Source organism: Aquila chrysaetos, chromosome 6 (assembly GCF_900496995.4).
Source record: "Aquila chrysaetos chrysaetos chromosome 6, bAquChr1.4, whole genome shotgun sequence".
In the NCBI taxonomy this organism is placed as follows: domain Eukaryota; kingdom Metazoa; phylum Chordata; class Aves; order Accipitriformes; family Accipitridae; genus Aquila; species Aquila chrysaetos.
This window is the reverse complement of record NC_044009.1, coordinates 31,996,571-32,018,946: the sequence shown is the minus strand read 5'-3', so window position 1 is coordinate 32,018,946 and position 22,376 is coordinate 31,996,571. Positions and strand designations below refer to the sequence as shown.

The 22,376-nt window shown below is 38.9% G+C and overlaps 1 protein-coding gene across 2 annotated transcripts in view; it reads left to right on the top strand.

Annotated features, from left to right (window-relative positions):
* Nucleotides 1-22,376, top strand: part of CERS6 (ceramide synthase 6) — a 133,018-nt gene that overhangs the window by 66,862 nt on the left and 43,780 nt on the right. For both annotated transcript variants that reach the window (XM_030018763.1, XM_030018762.1), the window contains exon 4: nt 1,661-1,718. In XM_030018763.1, the coding sequence (XP_029874623.1) occupies nt 1,661-1,718 (58 nt within the window). The remainder of the gene's footprint in view (nt 1-1,660; nt 1,719-22,376) is intronic.

The window sequence follows — 22,376 nt, the reverse complement described above, 5'->3', positions numbered from 1 at the left end:
CACTAATGAGATATGTAACCTTGAAGTTACATGGCAGGTTTCCTAGCCGTAGGACCAGCCTAATGAGAAAATTGTTACCCAGATAAAACCTTCCTTCATATTGCAGTCCTTGCTGTTTCTTCCATGTGCATGATCTGAAGGTTTCTACCAGCACAACTAACGTTTTTCCTCCAAGTACTCTATTTTTGCAGTATCTTGAGGAAACTGCTGACATAAAAGCTGTGAGCCATGTTGCTAGTGTGACTGAACCCTTGAAGGGATTGATATTTGTATCATATCAATTAAATAAATTAATCTCCGCAGTGCTATGGAGGCTACAGGAGAAGAGAGTTTCTGTTCAGCTGAAGTATCACACTTTAAATCTCATTGATGTTCTTAACGCTCTTCTGTACTCAACTTGTCAGAGGGTTATATATGTATGACACAACTTACTTTCTAAATACTTGTAAAAGTAGCTTTGAAGAGAAAGGTTTGGATTAACCTTCTTTTACGCAGGACCATTTTCAGTTTTGAAACCATTCCAGTAACATCTGAACACACTTCAATGCCAATTAACTGTAAGCTAATAGTTTTGCCAGTGGAGAGGAAGTTGTAAGTGCGTGCTGTAAAATATGTAATTGAACATGATTCACGCTGCAGTATTGCTTCACAGTAAGGAAGCTAAATCTCATCCTGCTATAAATGTTATGAATAGTACCTCACTGGTGTTTATGTCAAGCACGTTTGTGTAGTCATTCCAACCCTTGGAAAAAAAAACAGGAATTCATCTAAGAATTTACACTGCATGAGGTTTTGATTTTACTTCCTTATACTTCCATTGACTCTTCTTTCCTAAGCCAGTAAAGGGTCCAAAAGATAGGAAGATATTCTGTATGTCTTCTTTTATTGAGGAAGGGAGAAAGACGTAGAGGAGAGGATGATTTTGTATTAAATCTCCAGCTGGTTTCTCTCTTATTTTCTGTGGCATCTTGATCCTAGCTTCTAGTTTGCCTCTATCTGAAAAGAAAAACTAGATGCTCAGCAATTATTTCATGTGTACTTGGGAAAATGTAGAATAATCTTTACCAAGGAAACTCTTTGGAAGCGGATGTAAATTCTGGATATATATCTGTATCCAGCCTATCTGTCTGACACAAATGCACTCCCTAAAACCAAGACTGAAATGCTGGAATCTGCTAAGCGAAATTCCAGCTCATTGCGGATGATGCTTTTCATTACTAAAGACTGTATTTGATGTGCAGCACTCTAAAGTCACCTATTGAAAGCTTAATAAAATTTCTTATTATCATTGTCCTGGTGTCTAATAACAAGTGAACTCCCCTGCAGTAGGCATGCAAATTGTCCTTTGTCCTCCTTTGTCCTGGTAGTTTTCATGAGAACTTTTAAAAACTTAATTATCCTTGAAAATTTGTTTTTTTCCTGTCATATTTAGGTGAAATTAGCCAGTATTTTCAGAGGGCTAATGGGAGGTCAGGAAAAGCAGGCAGATGAGCACAATGCTTGATAACAAATGTTGTAGAAAACCAGATGAAAATTTTGCTTTAACTTCTGTTAATGTGACCAGGGTGTGGTGGTTTGGCAGTGCTATAAGAAATCATGTGTTGATCTGTAAAGTGTGTAAACCTGGTATCCTAGAGTTAATCTGTTGTACCTTTTGCAGGTGGAGATTTACATTTTACCTTTATATATTTACCTATGGAGTACGGTTCCTGAAAAAGGTAGGCAATTACGTTATTATGCTTTCATAACACATCACAGATTTGTTTGAAATCTTGTATAGGTATAATATAAAGCACAGGCATAGAACTTATGTTCACAAAGAATAAAAATTAAAATTTAATTTGTATTCATCAAATGAGTTGCTACTGGCATTGGTAAGGAATATAAGTCCTTATCAATATTTAATGGAGTAGAAAAAAAATAAATTGGTATAGCAACATGCCTAGTTCACTTTATTACTTTTCATTATAGGAATTAAGCTGGCTGTAATATTTACCAAATTATTCATCTCAATTTCTGCATCATCCTTGTTTAAATGCCTCTGGCAGAGGTTGTTTTTATTAACAAACAAAATCCATTAGTGTTCTCTAAAATGCTATTTTTTGCCTGTTCTTTGTTTGATGTACTGTGGAGAGAAGTTTCCATGGAGTTTCCCATCAATGCTGCATTTCTGGTGATTTAAGCAGAGAAGGGTAATGATAGCTTCTAAACACCCTGGCTTAGGTCTATTAACTCTGCCATACACGGTAATATGGATTTATGGTGCAAATTGTTTTTCCAGTGTGACTAGTTCTTAGAGCTTTTGTGCAAGTCAGGCCATATTTGTGTAATTCTGAGAGACAAAATTAGGGGAATGTGTGGTCTCAGTGCATTCGTGTAATCTTATCTTCTTTGTTTTGGACAAAAAATTGACACGAGAAAATGTATCCTAAATGTTTCTGGTGCTTTGTAAGTAAAAGTAGCTATTAAAAAAAATCTTCATCATTTTTATGGTTGTAATTCTTGAGGCTGTCCAAGTGCCAGGCAACTTGGTGCCGGCAGGACTGGTGGTGTGCCTGTGCGGCGAGGGGACATCAGAGCTGTTCTAAGCTATTTAGCAGTAGTCAGACCCAGAGGAAGTGCATGCACCCGTCCTCCAGACAGACCAGAGGAGCATGTAATGTGCAACCTCTCCCTGCCTCCTTGAACACTTATACTTTGTGTGTACTTTATCCATTAACATGCTGTATGGTCATGATCTGTTACTCAGTTTTCTGCCTTTGATTCTGTCCATGTCTGTGGTATGAAATATGAGAATAGTTTTAATAAGCAATTGTCACAACCTAAAAGGTTTCTTGGCTTGTGGGTGTGTAGAGATTGTGACCATGGGTTCATAGGATTCTGTAATACACAAGGACATGGAGGCTTTGTCCTCTGAATTTCTCTACTTTATTACAGATTACCACAAATACCACAAAAATCACCATTAACAAGTATCACAAAATCACTACTAGAAAGCATAGCTATGATTAATAAAGCAAATCTGTCTCAGCACAAAGAAAGTGTCTGTTCTAGGAAAAACTCCGAATACCAGCATTTCTAAAGATTAAGGAGAATACAGTAAACGCATGCTTCATTAGAAGCCATTGTGAGCTGTTTCTAAAGGCTGAGTTGACATGTAAAATGCAGGATGTCATCCTCCCAATTCAGTGTATCACTGCAGTTTGAGAAGAGCTGGCTGACATAGGATGGTTGTTTGAACAAGGTGTACCATTGCTTGCTTAACAAGGATCAGTTTTGTAATTTTGCTGTAATTTTAACTTTCAACATGTTTAATTTTCACAAAGAGAATTTGTTCATTATGTAATTGTGTATGTATTTTTAATTACTCAGTTTTACCCAGTGTTGTAAATGAGTCTTGCAACATTTTATGCTATTGTCATTATTCCAGTATGCTGCTTTGTATACTCAGGTCTTTCACGTGGAAGTGTCTGTAAATTAACAATTACGATCATGATTGTATTTTTATTTACAACATCTCCCTAGTAACATTGTGTAACTAAAAGTACAGGCTTTTTGCTGTTCATCAAACACCAAAGATTTTGCGGCATCCACTTAGGGGGGAAATCTAGGTTTGCAAGAAATAAAATTCAGACCCCAAAATCTGGAGGGAGACACTTCTTTCAGAGCTTCGCTACAGTACTAAAGTGGATAATGCTTTTTAATTTGTCTTGGTTTTCTTAATGGAATAATTGTAAAGAAACACTTAATTGCTTTCTTAGGAAGCTAGTGAAAAAAGTTAAGCGTAATAAATTCTCTTAAAAATTTGGTAGAAAGGTCTTTCCTTCAAAAAGATGTTTTGCCTGGAGAGAAAGTTCACTTCATAGTCAGCAGTGTCTTGCTGAGCTAATGCTATAGTAGAGATCTGCATCCTTTCAAATAACAAGGTCTGCTTAAGACCATCCCTAAGATACCTAGTCTGGAAGACTGATAAGTGTGGTGAGCAACCCTAGGTGCAACAGCAGTCCCAACGGGTGCAGTTCCATCACAGCAACACATGCTGGTTTACTGGGAAACGGTGAGAAAGAGTAAATGCTACAGACATTCCTGTTCTGAAGAACAGAATATGCCACCAGCATAACACCACATTGGAAATACTCATTTTGACTTTTAAAACCCAAACTACTGTTTAGTTAATACATAACTTTGGATAGTTCAATAAAACATTTTGATACAGTATGTCTTTCAAACATCCAAATGTAATAAGAATACATTTTTAAAAGGTAAACTGCATTTTGGTGCTTTTCAAATGAGCAGAATCATTCAAGGTTGGTTGTTTTGTCCATTTCTGGATAGTTAAACCCTGATTTGAGAAAGCTGGTTTTGCCATCTTGAGTGGGAAGTGCTCATTAGTTGGTCTTATGACTTTTACTCTTACGAGGTACCCCCCTTAGAAAAGTGAACAGACTCAATTGTACAAAAGGCTCTCCATAAAACACTATGCCCAATGCATTGTCTCTTTTATAGTTTCTTTGTTGGCTTTTGAATTGCCAGGCAACAAAACACTCTGACTTCTATATCATTGTCCTTCCCTCCCGACTTGACCTAGTCTCCTTGCAACATGCCACTCCTTTGCTTTGCTGCATATGTTGCTGACCTGATGGGGTTTTTGTTCACATTTGGCTCTCTTAAATGTTCCTTCCTTAGTTTGAGGGCAAAATTCATCTTTACCTACAACACTGGCATGGAGCCCTTCAATTACTTAAGTACCACGTTGAGCTAGTTTTGAGGTCCTTTGCTTTATGCTGGCCCTTTGCCTGGAGGTGATTTTCATCTTTTGGATTCTTTCCAAAAACACCTTTCTCGTAATGCCCACAGCACATGAATCATTGCTACTTTGTCTTCTACTGTCACCTTCCCTATTTGCTGCATAAAGCAATATTACTGCATCAGTGAAGTATCAGCAGAAGGGTCTGTGTTTCCTTGTACACACCAAACTGCCTGAGGAAGATCTAACCAGGATACTCCGGCAAACCACTATTCTTGCAAAGAACGTCATTAGGTCTTTGTAGACCTAACCTTTGTAGGTCACTGTAGCTTAGGTGGCTTTGTAGAGCTGACAAGCTTATCTGGCTTTTTGGGAAGATGTGCCCAAGCTTAGTAAGCAGTATTAGCAGACTTATCAACTCTGTTTTAGTTCTGAAAGCGTGATACTGTCAGTGTGGCACACATGCTGGCATTAGTTTATTTTTTAGAATGGTAGTAACTAACTGCATTAAAGTTTTACATTTGCCTGGTTAGAGCATCTCGCAAGGAGAAAGAGGCCTGGGGTTTCAGCTTTGATTTTCATTTCCCTACAGAAGCACATGAAAGCTAATAAAGCTGTCATTCGGAGCAATCATAGCTCGCTCTAAAATGCCATGGCAAGCTTGTCTTTGTTACTGTTCATGATGGCAGTTAATAGCTGATCTAGATAAAAAGTTTCTGCACCCACTAAAGCAACCTGTAAGTCTTTGTATTAACAACTGCATGTGATATGTTATATCAATCCTTTTGCCATGCTATAATTGCTGAGTACGTTGCTGGAGATTTAAAAGCTGTGTCTCTTTATCAAACTGTTCTCTTTGGTTTTGTCTTTTTCCAGTAACAGATGTTTGTTGTTAAGTCATAAAGTAAAAAAAGAAAATCTTACTTGTGTTGAACAGTATTTTCAAAAAATCTCAATTCATAGGAAAAAATGCCTGACATAAAGGTTTGTCTTCAGTTTGCTCTGTTGCAACAGAACCTATCAACCTATGTGTTTTAAATAAGTTTTTGTCTTAGTGGTGTCTGCAGGATGCTTAGATTGGGCCATTTTGCTGAATAAAGTTCACCACGAACTTGGGAAAATCCTTTAGGCTGGGAAGGCAGAGGATTGGCAGTAGGGTGTCCTGCATGTGGCTGTTTGTTGTAGGCCATGGTATCATGATCAGGCGCTGATATTGTACACGATGGTTTTTAGCAATTTAAAATGCACAAGAAGTCATGCTTCCACCCTCTCTCTTCCTCCCTCTATCCATATGGACATCTGCTGTCCACAGCCTCTGGGTCATACAACAGCTGCTTCACAGCACACTCCCCTGCCTCCTGCTAACTCCACCGCTGAACTCTCAAGGCAGGAGACCTTTATGGAGTTTGCACTGGTCTTGTCCTCAGTGCCTCCTAACTCAAATGGGCATATGTTGTCAACTTTGCCTTTGTTGTGATAACATGTCGCTCATGAAGTGACATGGTGTGAATGAACTTCTTTCCTATAACGTGTAATGTTGACGGCATACACCATATCCCGCTGCTTTGATTGTTTCCCTTTTCTTGAGCCTAAAGAAACAGTAAAAGTGCAACTTCTACCATTGTTGTCTGCCTTCTTCAGTCAAGAGGTGATTTTAACTGCAGGGTGCACCTGTGTGATTGGTATGTCATACAAATGTTTGCAATATCAAGGAAATATGTGCCCCTTTCAACAGTTACAGTGAAGTGAGAGAATTAAGTCTTTGGTAAGAGAGTAGACAAGGCAAGGCAGTTGCTTTCTTACTCACAAATGGACAACATGTAAAGGAATAGCTCACAGCCTTCCAGATACTCAGCCAAACCATTGCATCACCTAGAAATTGTGTCTTAATATGTATGCATAAAAGACTAACAGACTTCAGTAAACTTTTTACCGTAGAGTTATTAGTATTTAATTATCATATTAGACATTCCTCCCTTCCCCAGCTCCTGTGTGCCTTCAGCTGGGTTTTTTGTTGTTTTTTTTTTTTTTTTTACTCTCCTTTGCATCAAAATAAGTAAATGAATATTACAGAGCTGCAAGGTTTAATTTTATTAGGGGTTTTGCTGTCATTGTCTGTAACTAGTGAAGTAATTAATGACATTTCAATGTCAAAGCATCTCAAAGATGAAATAATTTCCTTGGTCTTGGTTTCTTTTTAAAATGTTCCTTGTAAATTTTTGCTTCTTCTTCAAGTCCTCTCTAACTTAACACTTTCAATTATAGCTATCTTATTTATATTATCAAGTAGTATAATAGTGGGGTGAGTCTTTCTGCTTCCCAAAGAGTCTCTCATAGTTGAAGTGAAATGTATGTTTGTCTCTGTTCTTCCAAACCAGAACCTTTTATTTGATGAAAATGAACTGTTAACTTTCTAGGTAATGAGTATAAAGCAGATGTTGGGACAGTGATGGGTTTGTTACTCCACTCCAGCACCACCATAGCATTGTGTGTTTCAGGACATGCCTGACTGTCAGGAGCATGCACTGCTCCAAGCTGAACTCCCATCTCCCACAGACTCAATGGTACAGCATGCTCAGTCCTTCTTCTCAGCATGGTGGCTAATGCACTGAGGGGGTGAAATAGGTCATCATAATTAGGATTTGAAGTCACCTCTGTCATTTCTGATAACTTTATAAGAGGGGATCGATGTAAAAGTAGGTTAGAGTTCAAGCCAGTTTACTTTCTACCTCAAATATTACCATTTCCAAGGGTAGACTTGGTAATGAACATTCTTCTGTGCGAGGAAACAGACTGAGACGCCAACCTTGAAAGAGAAGCTAAAGTTTTCTTTCATTACGCCCTGCCAACTCCATTACTCAACTGCTTTCCACAGCAGATTTGAATGATTTGGGGCTAGAGTGAGTGGCCCATAAAGTCCTTTAATGCAAAGCATTCACTTTCCTTTCTACTTCTTATTGCCCCCATTCTTGGCAAAATGGCAAACGCTAGATGTGACCATCCCATCTTAGTTTTCCAGCTTCTGAAACAGATGTTAGGTCAAGCCTCACTATGTATGGACCAAAGCCAGTCCTTTCAGATGAAGCGCTGAAGCACTTAGGTGAAGTGAAGCCCAAATTAAAATAGCTTTGTATTTCTTTTAGAACACCAACAGACTCTCCCCTAAGTAAATGTTTACTTTTTTTTTTTTATTTGCCTATTTCACACTTTTCCTGTAATTTATACATATGAAACCAGAGTGTGGGGTTTGCTTTTAGTTTTACTTTTTTAACTCATTTCCATGGTTCTTGTTTTTAAATTAAGTGGTGAAAAAGGTGATTTTATTTTGTTTCATGTGGTATTTAGATATATACATACAAGATATAGAACATAAATATCTTAAATGTAGATCTTACAAGTTCTGCATTTACTCTTTTGTTAGCCTAACAGTAATCCAGAGTAAAGACAATGATAAGAAATTATCTAATACAAATCTAGCATTCTTGTGTGGGTGGTACCAGAGCCCTAGTAGCATTGGAAAGATTCTCATCTTCTCATCTCATGAATATATGATGAGATAGTGCTAGTTAGTGGCTTGGAAGACCTATGTCCAAGTTGATCGGTGATGTAATGACATTGACTCTTACACAGAGGTATTTGGCCTCAAATGCCATCATCACTATGAAGTATGATTATGAAAATATGATCTGGTCCTAGGTCTTCCTAGGAGTTGGCATAGTAACCTGCATGCCCAGAAGCATGTTCCTTTACCCAGGTAATAAATATACTACAGCATTCTTTGTATCTTTATAAATCACTAAGATTTGAAGCATAAAAGATAACTATCCAATTATATTTCCACTCTGATCATGTATATGCAAATTCTTCCCCTTTCTGACTGCAGGTGAGATTTTTCAGCACTACCATTTGTTTCATTTGCATGTCAACAAAACAATTCCTTGCAGAGCACCACACCAGTATTGATGCCAACAAGACAGTAAGTTCCATTGACATTAAACTGACTGCGTTGCTTTTCACTAATATAGGAACAGGATACCATTTTTGTTTTCTTCAGTAATATTTGAGATTAAATCAGTGGTGGCTTGGTTCATTAAGAGTTAATGGTCTGATTGTGATCCCATTAAATGGAAAAATTAGCATTAGCTTCACTGATAAAGAAACAGCGTGAGGAATTCAGGATTGGCTTGTTACTTGCTTGCTGATCCTTGGTGCTAAGCAGTATCTGTATAATGCTGTAGAATGAAAAACCTTTACAAACATCTGGAAGCAATGCTTCCAGGTGACATATGGTGACTTTTCATATTCAGTTTCCTTCCTTTAATTGCCCATGAGAATTACAAACTCACAAAAGAGCACAAATTCCCTGCAGTTAAGAGTCTTGTGAAGTCTATATTGAGACTTAGGAACCTGAAGTTGCATGTAGGTATCCTGCTGGGAAAAGGACCATCTGCCTGGATAAACAAATAACTTGACTTGCTCTTTTTCAAATTTAGTGTTGAAGTAAGGCCGATGATACAAGGATGCTGTGGCTATGTTTAAAAAATGCCAGGTGCAACAAGCTTCTGTATGTATGCAGCTGACTGAGTGTCAGTTCTGCATCTCCGTTTTTAAGGAGTCATCCCCTACAACAGAACTGTCTGCCATGTAATTGCAACTGCTAGTGGTGCAGATAGATTGTAAAACAACAGGAATGCCATACTGAAGTGTACATTTGACCGCAAAAACCTAGTCAAGTGACATAAACATATGGAAGGCAGCTAGAAAAATAGCAGTGTAGTATGGAGGAAAAAAAAACCCCAACAGGTATAGCTCCACTTCCACAGTTATGAAAGTTCCTCTTTCTTGAAACTATAGGATGTTTCAAAAGAAGAAAATGAAGTGCTTATCGTCGTGTGTGCACTAACCGCTGAGCTAGCCAATTACTGTGTGACAGCAGGAGATGCTCTGTTAGTGGCCTACAATTTCGATGTGCGCTTAGAGAGAACCTGGCTTCCTAATGCTTTTTGTGAGTGAGGATGCTTCGTTCTGCTGCTCAGCTGAGTTGGCGTGTTCTTTGCCTCTTTTTGGAGTAAAACAGCAACAGCAATACATGCAGATGTTAACAGCCCTGGGAGAGTAGTATAGCATTTGTAAATGCCATTTTGGATTGCTTACATTCAAGAATTTTAGAGCCTAAAGTCAGACTACCTTCATTTGAAATACAAAAAAAGAACTTGTCACTTCATGGTTTGGTGACTATTTTTTTACATAGTTTCTGTATTACAGTTCACCTGTATTTCTTGATTATTGAGATTGTTAACCTTAGAGGAAGTAATTAGTTGTGGATACGCACAGCAACTTATAGAATTGTTATATTTGGGGAAACAGGCATCTCTGTGATGAAGATTGTGAGTTCATATCCCTGTGGGAAATAAGACTGGGACGCAGGAACAATGGGATGTTTACCTGGAGTGATGTCTCATTTGCCATTCAGGTTTTGGAAATTTCCTGCTATTTACCTTTCTATCAATTTTGCGGCTATTTTGGTATTAAACTATTTAATAGCTTCACTGTATGCTGTGTCTTGCATCACTTCTGTGACTGATACTTCATCTTCAGTTTTCTTCAGAACATCCTGAGGATGCAATCATATGTTCAGATGTCATCGAATACATCTCCATTTATTTTAGCTGTTAAATAAAACAAATTTGGAAACACTAGCATACACTTCCTCCTTAAAGGAAATGTGTCTCAGTTTCTGGTCACTAAGCTGATAAGTTGGTAATGGCTTATTTTAGTCAGGTTCAGGACCTAATAAAATGCAACTGCTGTCACTGTTTGCTCTGGTTAGTCATGGTAAGATGTTTTGAAGGACCTCCAAGAGGTGGTGGACTCTTACTTTCGGCCAAAGTAATGTTTTATCACTCAGATGCTCCCAGAAAAGTGAGGAGTTACTATTAGTGAGGAGTTACTATTAGTGTGAAATCACTACAGCACTTCTGTGTGCATTTATACCATTTAATCTTCTTTCCTTTAAATGGAAACTTTTCTTAAAAGACAAATGGATGAAAACCACACACTGCTGGTATTATCCCAAAGTTATTTCCAGTGTTGGAAAATTAAGGTTGAATTGAGTCACTCTTACTATTTTAAAGAGCAAGTATATGTTTTCTCTATTATGAAAGACATACTTCATTGTACTCTGTTCACCTGTTTCTTTCTCAGCCATACAGGGTCTCAGCAGGCTGAGCATACATTATAAACACTTCCCTACACACTCAATAAAGCAGCTTAATTCAGTCACAAATTACTTTGTCTAATAGACAAGAAAGGTTCTAATTTCACAGCTGTACGTGAGGCTTTTTTGACACTGGTACGTTTTTTTCTTAATTGTTCCCCTGAAGAGCTGAGTTGTATCTCCATGGAGCAATGGAGAGTAGAGGTTTGGTTGATTACTTGTTTGTTTCTCTTTTTTCCTGACATGGTTTGTGTAGCCTTGCAAAGAATGACCTGACCTTGGAAAGCCCAACATGAGTGAGATCACTGGTAGTTTTCTACCAGCTGTACAGCATTTGTGTTTTGGCCTCTCTATCTCAGGAATGACCATGGAAATCTCACGGATTATCTGAAGATGAGTAGTTGGGAGGAGGTACAGCTTTATCCTTGCAGTTCTCTTGGAAAGGCTGGTTTGCCATAGTGGCCCATTTCCCTGTGGTCAGTTCTTCTGTTTTGTGCAGTCCAAGGCTTGTTGGCACTGGGAGTGGCAGGACCGTTCTGGGGAGAAACTAAATTTTATAAATTTCTATATAGTGCTCAGCTACCTCTTATGTCAATATTTTCTACTTTTATCTTTGTCAGATCGCTACACTGCTTCTCCCCACTTCTTAAACTGACTTTATTATTTTGGGGAGTGGATTTGGGAATCCTGTAAGTCTGCAGGTTTGACGTGTTCCTGTGGACTACAGAAAGGCTGCCTTGTTTCATTCCTCTCTTGTTGCCACCTTTTTACCATGATCATTTTATCCAGTATCAACGCATTTTGCCAAAGAAACAGATAGCAATGACCTTAATTTAGCTCTCAGGGTCAATTGTGGTTCAGCAGGCTTGCATCAGGGTCTTTCATCTTTCTGGAGGTTATTTGTTCCTCTCGGTTCTCTAAAATATGAAGAGAATAAATAAGGAGTTTTATCTTAGTACATTGCAATTTCCACAGTGCTAGTGAGAACAGGGTGCCTCTGACCTCCTTGCTGATACCATGCCCTGTCACCTGGCGGTTCAGTAAGACAGAGGGCAGCCAGGATTGTGATCGATCGGCTCTGGAGGTGCAGGGGAAGCAAGCCAGGGTGCAGCTGCTTTGAAGCCAACTGGTCTTTCTCAGTCATCCAGTTTTCTAGTCTACTCTGCATCTGTTGTGATGTTTCCTTCCCGTGTGATACCTGAAGGGTTGTTATATTATCTATTACTGAAACATTGTAATTGCTTTTGTTCAGTGAGCTTATCTGTCCGATACTGGATAAATACTCTCATTTAAATGAAGAATGTCAGAGGCCACTGTGGAGCCCTTTTAACACAATGTTGATATTTGATATTTTACTGTGCTATTAACAGAGGGATAATGTGATACGTATGCCACTCAGGGAGGAAAGGAAGCCTGCCTTTGGCAGATTGTACTTGCTGTGAAATTGATTTGGACACTCTGGTTTTTTTGATTACTTTTTTTTTTTTAATCAGAAAACAAATTGCTGAGTATCTGTAAGTGATGAAAATTGTTAAGCTAAAATAATTTTGGATGTTAAAATCCAATCATACTCTTATTCCTTTCCGTGAAAGTAGGGCTGAGCACTCGGTGCTAAACAAAACAATTTCTAATTGCGTGAGCAGGAAAGAGCACTCGTGCCAGAGTCTCCTGAAGGATGCTGTTGTGAAAAAAAAGGGGAAATGCCTTATTACATTTTTAAATAAGCATCATGAGTGGAAAAGGTTTCCAGTAAGACCAAAGTTAGATCCCGTCTAATGGAAAAGGAATTAGTTTCAGATGTCTCTTCAAAAGGGCATAAAAATTGTTGAGGGTATTTAAGAGAGATTAATAGAGTGCTTTGGATATCTGAGATATAAATCATGAGTCATGCTGTGAGAAAGTTCAAAGTCAGTGGAGAAACTTAGTTTTAAATGATTCCAACACTTCAGTGTACATCAACAAGGAAAATGAATGCATTTTGGACAATGGGGATTCATAAGAGAAGGCCGGTCAGCGTAAGAGATAATTTATTGTGTAAGGCTAAGCTAGCTGGCAGAATTTATTTGTGGCTGAAAGGAAACAAGGTTTTTGAAAGAAACAAGCAAAAGGACAGTATCAATGATATCCTAATTCAGTAATAGGACACTGATGGCAATAGGACTTTCAAATGTAGACAACAGGGACAAATTTGACATAAGCATGGGGAGGAAAAGCAGCGCACTAATTTAGAAAATATATCTAGAATTGAATTTCACTCTATCTGCTTGGAATCCAGCTGGGGGTATTCAGTAACATCAGAGTAATAAGTAAATGCTCTGTAATCAGCAATTTGGAGAGTTAAGCTGGTACTGAGCCATTCACAGTGTCTTTACTACTTGTACATTGCACTGTTGTTCAGGGCAGTGAAAGAGGGGCCACCAGACCTTGTGTCCCCCTGTGGACTGGTTGCCAATTTTGACTTCAGCATAGTATTCATCTTCTTGGCAGCCCAGCTTTCTGAAAGATACAAATTTTTCCGTGTCCTATACATAAAAATGGCAGATCTAGAGGAAATACTTCCCTAAGTGTTTTATTTGGGCAATTTAATGATAAAAATAGTTTTAATTCATCTGGAAAGTAAGGTGGCTCATTCATACCTGTAGCAAAGTATTTTTGGCAAACCTCTATTGCCAGGAGCTTTTCATGTTTTGCTGTTCAGATGAATGAAGCAATCCTATTTTGCACAGCTAATTAAACCTGAGCAAAGAGTACATGTTTGGATATAAGAGCAGGTTATTAATAACCTGACTGGTGCTTTAAGTTGCCATTATTGAGTTGAACTCACTATTGAGGCAGTGACTTGGAGCAGGATAGCTGTGTCCTCATTTAAGCTAGTATAACCTGTAGAACAATACGTATTTTTACACAATAAGGGATTCGAGTCATAAAGCTGCTTCACTTTACACTTAAAGTAGTAGGGAAAAGAAACTTGCCAGTTAAATAAATATATTATCGGTAAGCATTTTTTTTTTTTTTCATATTATATTCCCTTCCAGTGTTGCCCTGTTACACCTCTTAGAGCTTTCTCATTTCTCCTGCTTATTGATGGTCTTGGCTACTGGCTATTGAACAATGACAGAAGTTAGCATGGGGAAATACTGCTTTAAGTTCAAATCTAATTCAGAGTTTTGCTGCTGTTTTTTAACTGCTATTATCTCATATGTGACTTAAGGAGTTTCACATGTATTTCTGGGGTTTGTTTGTTGTTGTCCCGTCCCCAAGATTTGTAGACTCAAGAAACTTAGGGAGAGCAAACTCTCTCCTCTTGCCCAGTTACTCTAGGTTTTTGCTGTGCCCAAAAATTTACTGTTTATGGTTTTATACTAAACTTAATACAAATTTAGCAGTTATAAAACATAAGCATAGTTCCTCTGTTCTCATCTCTACTGGCCACTCTTATTGCTAGTTGTTTTAATAGATCAGTTGCAGAAGAACACCATGAGTTATGTCTGAATAGATACTGGGAGGATGACAAATGGAAACAACTAAAGATTTGTATCTGTGCACTTCCTCAGCGGGAGGGGAAGACAAAAAACAAAGAGGAAATGGAAGTAACATTTTATGTAGGTTTAGACATTTTTAAAGGTTTGGGAAATTATTTTGGCTGTCTTCCTTTGCTCTAGTGAAGTAAAAGTTATCATGGCCACTGACTCAGAACTGAGCAGGAAAGAATTCCATGCAAACTGTGTTTTTATATTACAATTAATTAACATTTCCCCCCACTCTCATTCTGCTAGAGGAAAATACAATACGAGAGAGATTTTCTCACTGGGCTTTTTCCAGGCAGTACTTAGTACTTGTGGCATTATGAAGTACACCAAAGAAGTAGTTGAGTAGTAAAGACACTTGCAGCCCCACGGGTGAATTGCCTTGATGCAGTATATATGCACTAACCTCAGAAAAATGCAACGGTTGCAGGAGTGGGAGGGGAAGAGGTTACTTTAGTCTGTCCTTACTCATGGTTGCTTAGGCTTATGCCTCGTTTTAGCTGCACCCAGTGACTGAAGTGCTTAGAAATGGGTCCCTATCTAGTGACCATCGCACTGGTGTGGCTGGAGATGGGGTGCTTTTGGCTCACCTGTTCCAGCAACCTGTCTGAAGGAGCTCTGCTCCCTCAGTCATCAGGTGGGACTTGGTGGTGTCTCTGTGTTTAGCAACAGTCAGCTCTTCTGTCAAGGTTTTAGTGGCAGCACTGAGAGTGAGGAGTTCACTGCCTGTAGTGGCACTGTGTGATTCAAACACACTCTTGCCTCTCTGGGGATAAATCTTGGCCCTGTGAACTACAGAAATCCTATATTTCTTATAAAAAATTCGGCAGTTGCAATAACTTTCTAATTTTCAGACTGTCAGGGATGATTTTGAGACCTTGCTGCAAAGTGCCTATACACCAAAACACAACAGTTGAAGGAGTAGAAGGTGGAGGGGGCTTTTGTTTGGTTTTTCTCTATACAACTTTTTTCCAGTAGGAAATGTATGTATGTAGGTTCATAAATAACACAATCTTAAACATCTGGGTTTGTGCGTGAAGTTGTACCTCAGTGCTCACTTAGTAAGGAGTTGTTGTTTTGTTATTATTAAAAATTGGCTTTGTTTCCCTTTGTGGGCTGCATGCAGTTATGGAGCATATGTCAGTGAAGCAAGCCCTTATGGCACATGATGAATCCTGCAAAGGAAAGCAGCTCCCTGGGGATTTCCAAAAGTCGGCATCAGTAGTACAATGAAGGATGTGGTGGTAAACACTTCCCATCAGCACATGGTATGGAAGTCAGTGGCTGGCCAAAGTCAGACAGATGCACTCTTCCAGCAGAGCAGCCACAAATAGGAGCTATAATTACAGAAAGTAGATATGTAATGATGAGTTTAGTTATTAACCACTTTCCTGTATGCCTTTTGAGTAACTGTAGTATCAGAGCACAGAGTGCTGGAAACCCTGGAGCTTTGTTGAAGCTGCATCCTGTAGGAAAATGAGAAGTACGATGAAATCATGCAGCTCTGCAGTGATGTACCAGGGGTGAACTGCCCTATTTATTTTTTTAATAATTTGCTCTTGGGATTTTTGCTGGTCTCTTAAAGGTATGATTTTATACAAGTCACCCTCCTACCAAGGTATGGTTTGCCAAGTGTAAACCTCAGCACTCTCTCTTTACAAACTAATTCCAGACCTACAGTTGTGTGTTGTCTGTTTTAATGAAATAAATTCATAAATATCCTCTTAGATGCAAATTGTAGACTAATTGATGTGGTCTGCCTCTGTGATCAAAAAATACAAGGCGGCTGTAACGCTAATGGGTTTACAGCTGCTTTGCTTCACCAGAGTGTTTTCAGGCATCTGGAGTGCTCAGCTGAATGTGTCTGCTACTTTTTATGCACATTTCTTACTGTGCAGATAGTGACTACAAAATACACTGAGTAGTGTTGCTGGGAAGGCTGTTACCTGCAAATGAATAGGAACTTTAGCCTGGCTTCTACAATATTTATATAGACCCTCAGCTGCTCTAAACTGTCATAGCACTACTGGCTGCCCAAGGTGCTCATGACAAAAGAGTCCTTGAAAATGTTACTATTACATATGAAGGCAAAAGTTTTAACAAGTTTTGCTTTCTACAAAGCAACTAGCAGAGGAAGTGTCAGAGGAGGAAGGTACTCACATGAGAGCAAATATTTTGATGTCTAGGCCTGGTAAGGGGACTGGTGGCTGGCTGGTCAGAGCAGGGGGAGGAGATGCTACAGCCACCAGCTTCTCCAGCTGGAGTGTTCTTCACTTCTGTTCAATGAATGCATTGCCTCAATATAATGACCCTTCCAGATTCTCTAGGATTATCTGTTCCTTTTGCCATCTTCATTTTCCACATCATTTGGAAGTTGAAATTACACGCTTATCAGCACAAGATGTAAACACCAGATCTCTGTACATCATATTTTTAAAGGGCAAAGTGGATGTATGTGGTGCATGGAGCTTACTCTGCCTTTCCGGAGATCATTTTATTTAAATAAATCCAAACTTGAATTCATATTTTTTCTAAAAAAATTTTTGTGCCCACACATATATTTGCATTTGAAATGTCAAGTGCACCTTCCAGTGATTGTTGTTAATCTTGGCCTTTTATGCGTCCTTCCGTATATTTTATAGTTTCTGATTAGTAGAAGTATAATTTTTAATTATGTTTGGAAATCAGCAGTGGAGATTGCTGAAAGGCTGAGCACTCTTCGTTGCAAAAGCATTTTTCCCTCCTAACACCTTGTTTCTGCAGACACAAAGCACTAAGCTCTAGAGAAAAAAACAGTTCTTCAGAAACTTGTAATAGCTTGCTTAGTCACAATATAGAAGAGAACCTCAGGAGGTCCATCAGCAATGTGTCACATTGTCTTCACTTCTATTGTCAGCTGTGCCAGGAAATATGAATGACTGCTTGGGTCTGTGAAGAATTTATGAAAATGTTATTCCTGGTGTGAGAAGCGACTGCATCCCAAACTAAATCACCAGTCATTGGAAGAAAGAACACGCAGAAGTTGATGCAAAATAGTTGCCATGGATTTTGTTGTTTTGCTGAGTTCTCTTTGTTCCCAGCATGGTGTTCTGTCAGAACTTAGTGATTTTGTGGGTAGAGGGAAGTATACTTAATTTTGAAGTGTAGGTGAGTAAACGCTGGTGCTTGCAGAGAGTAAGTTTATTCCGCAGTTCAACGTGCCATAAATAATACCAGCCAGTGCTATTGGCATCGTTTGCTGCTGAGGTTGTGCCCTCTATGCCTGTCACAGGTGGCCAGTAGAGACTGGAAATTGTCTGATGTATTTTTTAAATCAGTGAGACTTCAGTATGAGAAATGCTTAAATAGTAGCAAACCAGATACAACAATAGCAAGGGATGATGTTAACATGCTTCAGATCCTGTCTTACCCAGGGTAATTTTTCAGAGGATAACAAGAAAAAAACACATGTGTAGGTAATCAGAGAAAGTTTCCAAGACATCATGAATCTGAAGTCCTTGAAGGCCAGGCAAACTTAGTGGAAGATGATAGAAATTTTGAAAAGTTGACTCAGAACGTTCTGGTTGTTCCTTTATAAGTCTCCTTCTAAAAATCAAGGAAAATGAGGAAGAGTTTCATTTTCTTTCTGCTGGAGAGAAAAACACTGCAAAATATTGATACTTGTGAAAAAAGCAAGGTCACTTTCTGTGACTTGTAAAACTGTGACTTGTTTTACAACAATTAATACCAAGGAGTTTTTCTGTAAAAAGTGGAGAAGAAAAAAAAAAAAGAAAAAAGTGTATTAGTTTGTACATTATATGCAGAAGCAGCTGTTTTCATGGATATATACTCTCCTTAAGAGAGAAAGGCTGCAGTAGTCTACACTTACATTGGTTGCCATTGAGCCAATTAAGACAGGGAAGGAAACCCAGGATTACTGTGGAATTTGCATCTAAGAGATTAATTTTTACACTAGAACATAGAGCCCCTGGCATGGGAAACTACAGAAGAATGCTTTTTGTGCTGCCTGGTAATCTGACTTTCTCTCTAACATCAGCAGTCATTCAGCATACCATGCCAAGAGGATGCAGGTGTTGCAGAAAGAAAAAGAAAGCAGGTAATTTAAGTAATTCCCCTCTAAGCAAGTGCTTATTCAACCAAGTGATATGCAAGAGGAATGCTTAATAATATACTGAAAAAGAAAAAATTGCTATAATCCCTAGCTGTAATTGGGAAAAAAGTGAACATTGAGATACTATTTAATTTAAGCACATAGAAGATCAAATGCAAAAAAAAACCCACAACCCAACACCCCCAAACAACTGTTAATTATGAATAATTGTCCATCTGCTGATGTTGTGAAAGGTGCTGTTCACTAAAAGCCTGTAACTTTCAGTTCCTGGATAGTAAAAAGAGGTGGAAAGTGTTAAATATTTCTATGTTTTGCAGTCAACAGAAAGATTGTAGTCTCCTCGTCCCCTGCTGTTACAGTTGCGCTCTTGGGTAGATAAGCTGTAAAGCTCAGAATATGGTGAGGCATTGGTCCGCAGGAGCAGGAGATGGTGTTCTGCCTGCAGTGGGAGAAGGCAGCTGCTGTTGAGGAAAAAAGTATGTGTATGTCATACGTCTACATCAGACAACGAACATTAGGTCTAGGGGTAAGAGCAAATTGCACACAGCATTTGGGGGACTAAGTAAACCCTAATCAAGAAGAAATCTTCTGGCCTCAGTTGTACCACTTGTTTCTGTGAAGAGCAAGGACCTGCTCTAGCTTGATGAAAGTAGTGATACAAATGCTGTGAGACGTTTGCCCCTATCGGCCCAAAATAAATGAGGGGGGTAGAACTTTGCCAGAAGTATGTATTATCTTGACTTTAATAGTGCTAATTTCTGTTCCACTTAATATTGCTTGTAGCTGTTGGAGACAAATTATATAAAGCTGTATCCAAATACATTAACCAAGCCAGATAAAATCTTGGCCTTTTGAGACTGCAGAGTAGTAAGCATATACACAGTGAATGCTCAGGTTTTCTTATTGTGCTGGTTCTGTTTTACAAGGTCAAAAGTTTTCTAATTTCAAAAGCAACCTTAAAATCTTTTTGGGGACTGAGGATGTCTCATTTTGGTTTGAAATGTGGTTTTGAGCATAAATAGGCTTTTGTGAGATGTGGGGATTCTGTCATGCTGTTCCTGGGTTTTTACATGCTGTGTTCTGATAAAAACAGCAGGCAGATTGTATTTCTTTATCTGCTGGAAAAGCCAGAAGATTTTTCTTACTCATCTGGGAATTTAGGAAGAACCCCTTTGGGAGTTACAACATGCCTGTGTGGTCAGGTGTAAACCAAGTGCGTAACAGCTCTTTCTAATACTCCAAACTGCTAGGGCAGAAGCTGCTCTGTGGAGAGCTGGGTTTTGCTGTCATAAGACTTAGTGATATACTTCTGGAACTGTATCTTCAGTATGTTACTTGTTTCAAGTTTATGGACTACAAAAAGAAAAAAATGAGTGTCAGCAACGCTGTATTCATTTATTGCGCATCTCTTATTTATCTATAGGCTCACACTTCCAAGGGCAAAGCAACATCAATGCTTGTGGGTACAACTTGCATATTGGGGTTACTAGTTGTGCTGGGTACAAGGAAAAATGACTCAGTTGCTGATACAGCAACTTGCAGTGAGACGAACTGTGGAAATAACTTTAGCTGCCCAAAAGCAGTTACTTGCAAATTTATGTGACCTACGTGTATATATATTTATATTTACAGACACAAGCTGATTCTATAAAATGTGTGTGGAATTCACTTACACCCATGACATGCCTGATACACAGACATTTGATAGCTGGCTTGCTGACAGTCTGGGAAAGTACTTGCTCGTGACATGTATGGCTCTCATCCATCCCTTTGAGAGCCTACCCTGTGGCCCTTGTGTGTTTCCTATACTCAGTGGGTTTTGCTGGGTACATATGGATGAGAGGGAAGTATTCTTAGTTATTTTTATTACTGTATAATGAACTAAAATTTACCTTGTTACTTTAAAATAATACTTCATCAGGTGCATCTTCTGCCTCTCTGATAAAATACACACAAAAATACCTTTCAGCCAAATCAGTTGTCTAGGGAACTGATCACAAATGGAAAGTTTTTTATTGTACTACTTTTTTTTCCTCCATTTACTACCAAAACTGACCTGTCACATACTAGGTACTAGCAGCAATTTGAGCAAGACTTGGATTTTCATTGCTCTGGGGTTTCTGAAAGCCAGGGCCCAATTATAAGCTCTCTTTAAATATAACTGAATGGGACAATGGATGCAAACAGCCTGAGGCTTCTGACTAAGTATGCAGACATCTCAGATCATTTGTTCTTTTTTTTTTTCCCAAATCCTTAGTCATTCCCTTGTCTCAAGAGAAGTTTTGTTTCTGAAGGAGTTCTGAAAGATATTCCTGTAACAAAACGAAAATAATAGAGATTTGTTCCTTAATGCTATAAATTACAGCAGATTCAACAGCTGTTTGTCATCCTCCTCTGTCAATGATACTGCACTGATTAGGCACTGCACCAAAGTGTGGTAAAGCTTAAGTTTCTATCTGAACTTCTTTATGTTCTGTAAGGGAGGGTGTCAGCATTGTAGGGCTGGTGCTTTGTGCCTGACATAATTGGTGTCTAATTGTTTTTAGTATTCTGTTTCCAGCTTAAGAATGCCTTTTTGTTATCAGGATCTTTGCATTTCCTCTCTTCTCCAGTACCCTCAGGTTCCTGTCTTCCCCAGAGATTATATACCGAGAACAAGAAGTAAAATGGAAATTTGGGTATTCAACAGGCAGTGGAAAACAGTAGCACACTTTTTATGTTCATCAAAAAAAGATCTGTTGCAAAGCCAAGTCACTGACCTTTTCTCCCCATCCATCGTGGGACTTCTCAGGAAGAGCTGGGCTCTGCTCCACGGTGAGCTTGCTTGGTGTGAGGAAGTTCACAGACACATCCTGTGGGAACACACAGGGCTCAGGTGAGCCCTGAGAATGATGGTATTAGGTCCTTTCTGATTAATCCACCCTTCACCAGTCTGTCTAGGTGTCACACTGCAGACTGTGTGGGCTTTTTTAGGATTCTGTCTTTCCTGCTGAAGCCTGCACAGAGTATCCCACAGTTGTGAGGTTCACAGAGGACTAAACAAGATGCTTCTTGCTCCGACTATAACCATCGTCTACATGGAGAATTTAGGTTTCAATCTAGGACTGTGTTCATTGTGGAGGTCAGAGGGGAAGGCTGTGCTTAAACCAAGCTCTTTCTCTACCTTTTCCCTAAAACCCTCCAGGGCAAGCATAACCAAAGTCCCCTGCTGCTACAACTGTTAGAGTCAACTCAGGGATGCCAAGACCAGTCAGGGGGAGGGGAGACTGGGGAGGAAAGAGGGGTAAAGAAGGTGGTGTAGGTGCCCTGCTGTCTTAGCCACTGTTGCCCACATAGGATCCATTAGGTTTCCAAACAGGTACTCAGAAGCATTTTGTCTGAGATGGCAGCATGGTTTTCTGAGCTTTATGTGGCTCAGAAGAGGCAGATGTTCTGCAGTGTGATACCCTTTGAGGTTTAATGCATATATTATATTGTTTGTCAGTTTGTGATATCCTTTCAGGCTCTGTGGTCATGGGTTCCTACTTTATTTAGCATTCAGCATTTTAATTGTATCTGCAGCTCCTGCAGCAGGCATCTCTCTGAAGAAGCCTTAAGATGTCATAATATTTGAAAGAGAAAAATGTGCATTTTTTGATAGCACCTGTAATTTAGGTAGCAAAATAATTGGGGAGAAAGCATCTCTTATCTCTTGTTGAATCTGATATGAAAGACAGTTACAGCTTTTCAAACCTGGCTAAAAATATGAATTATCCTACAATATTTGGATGGATC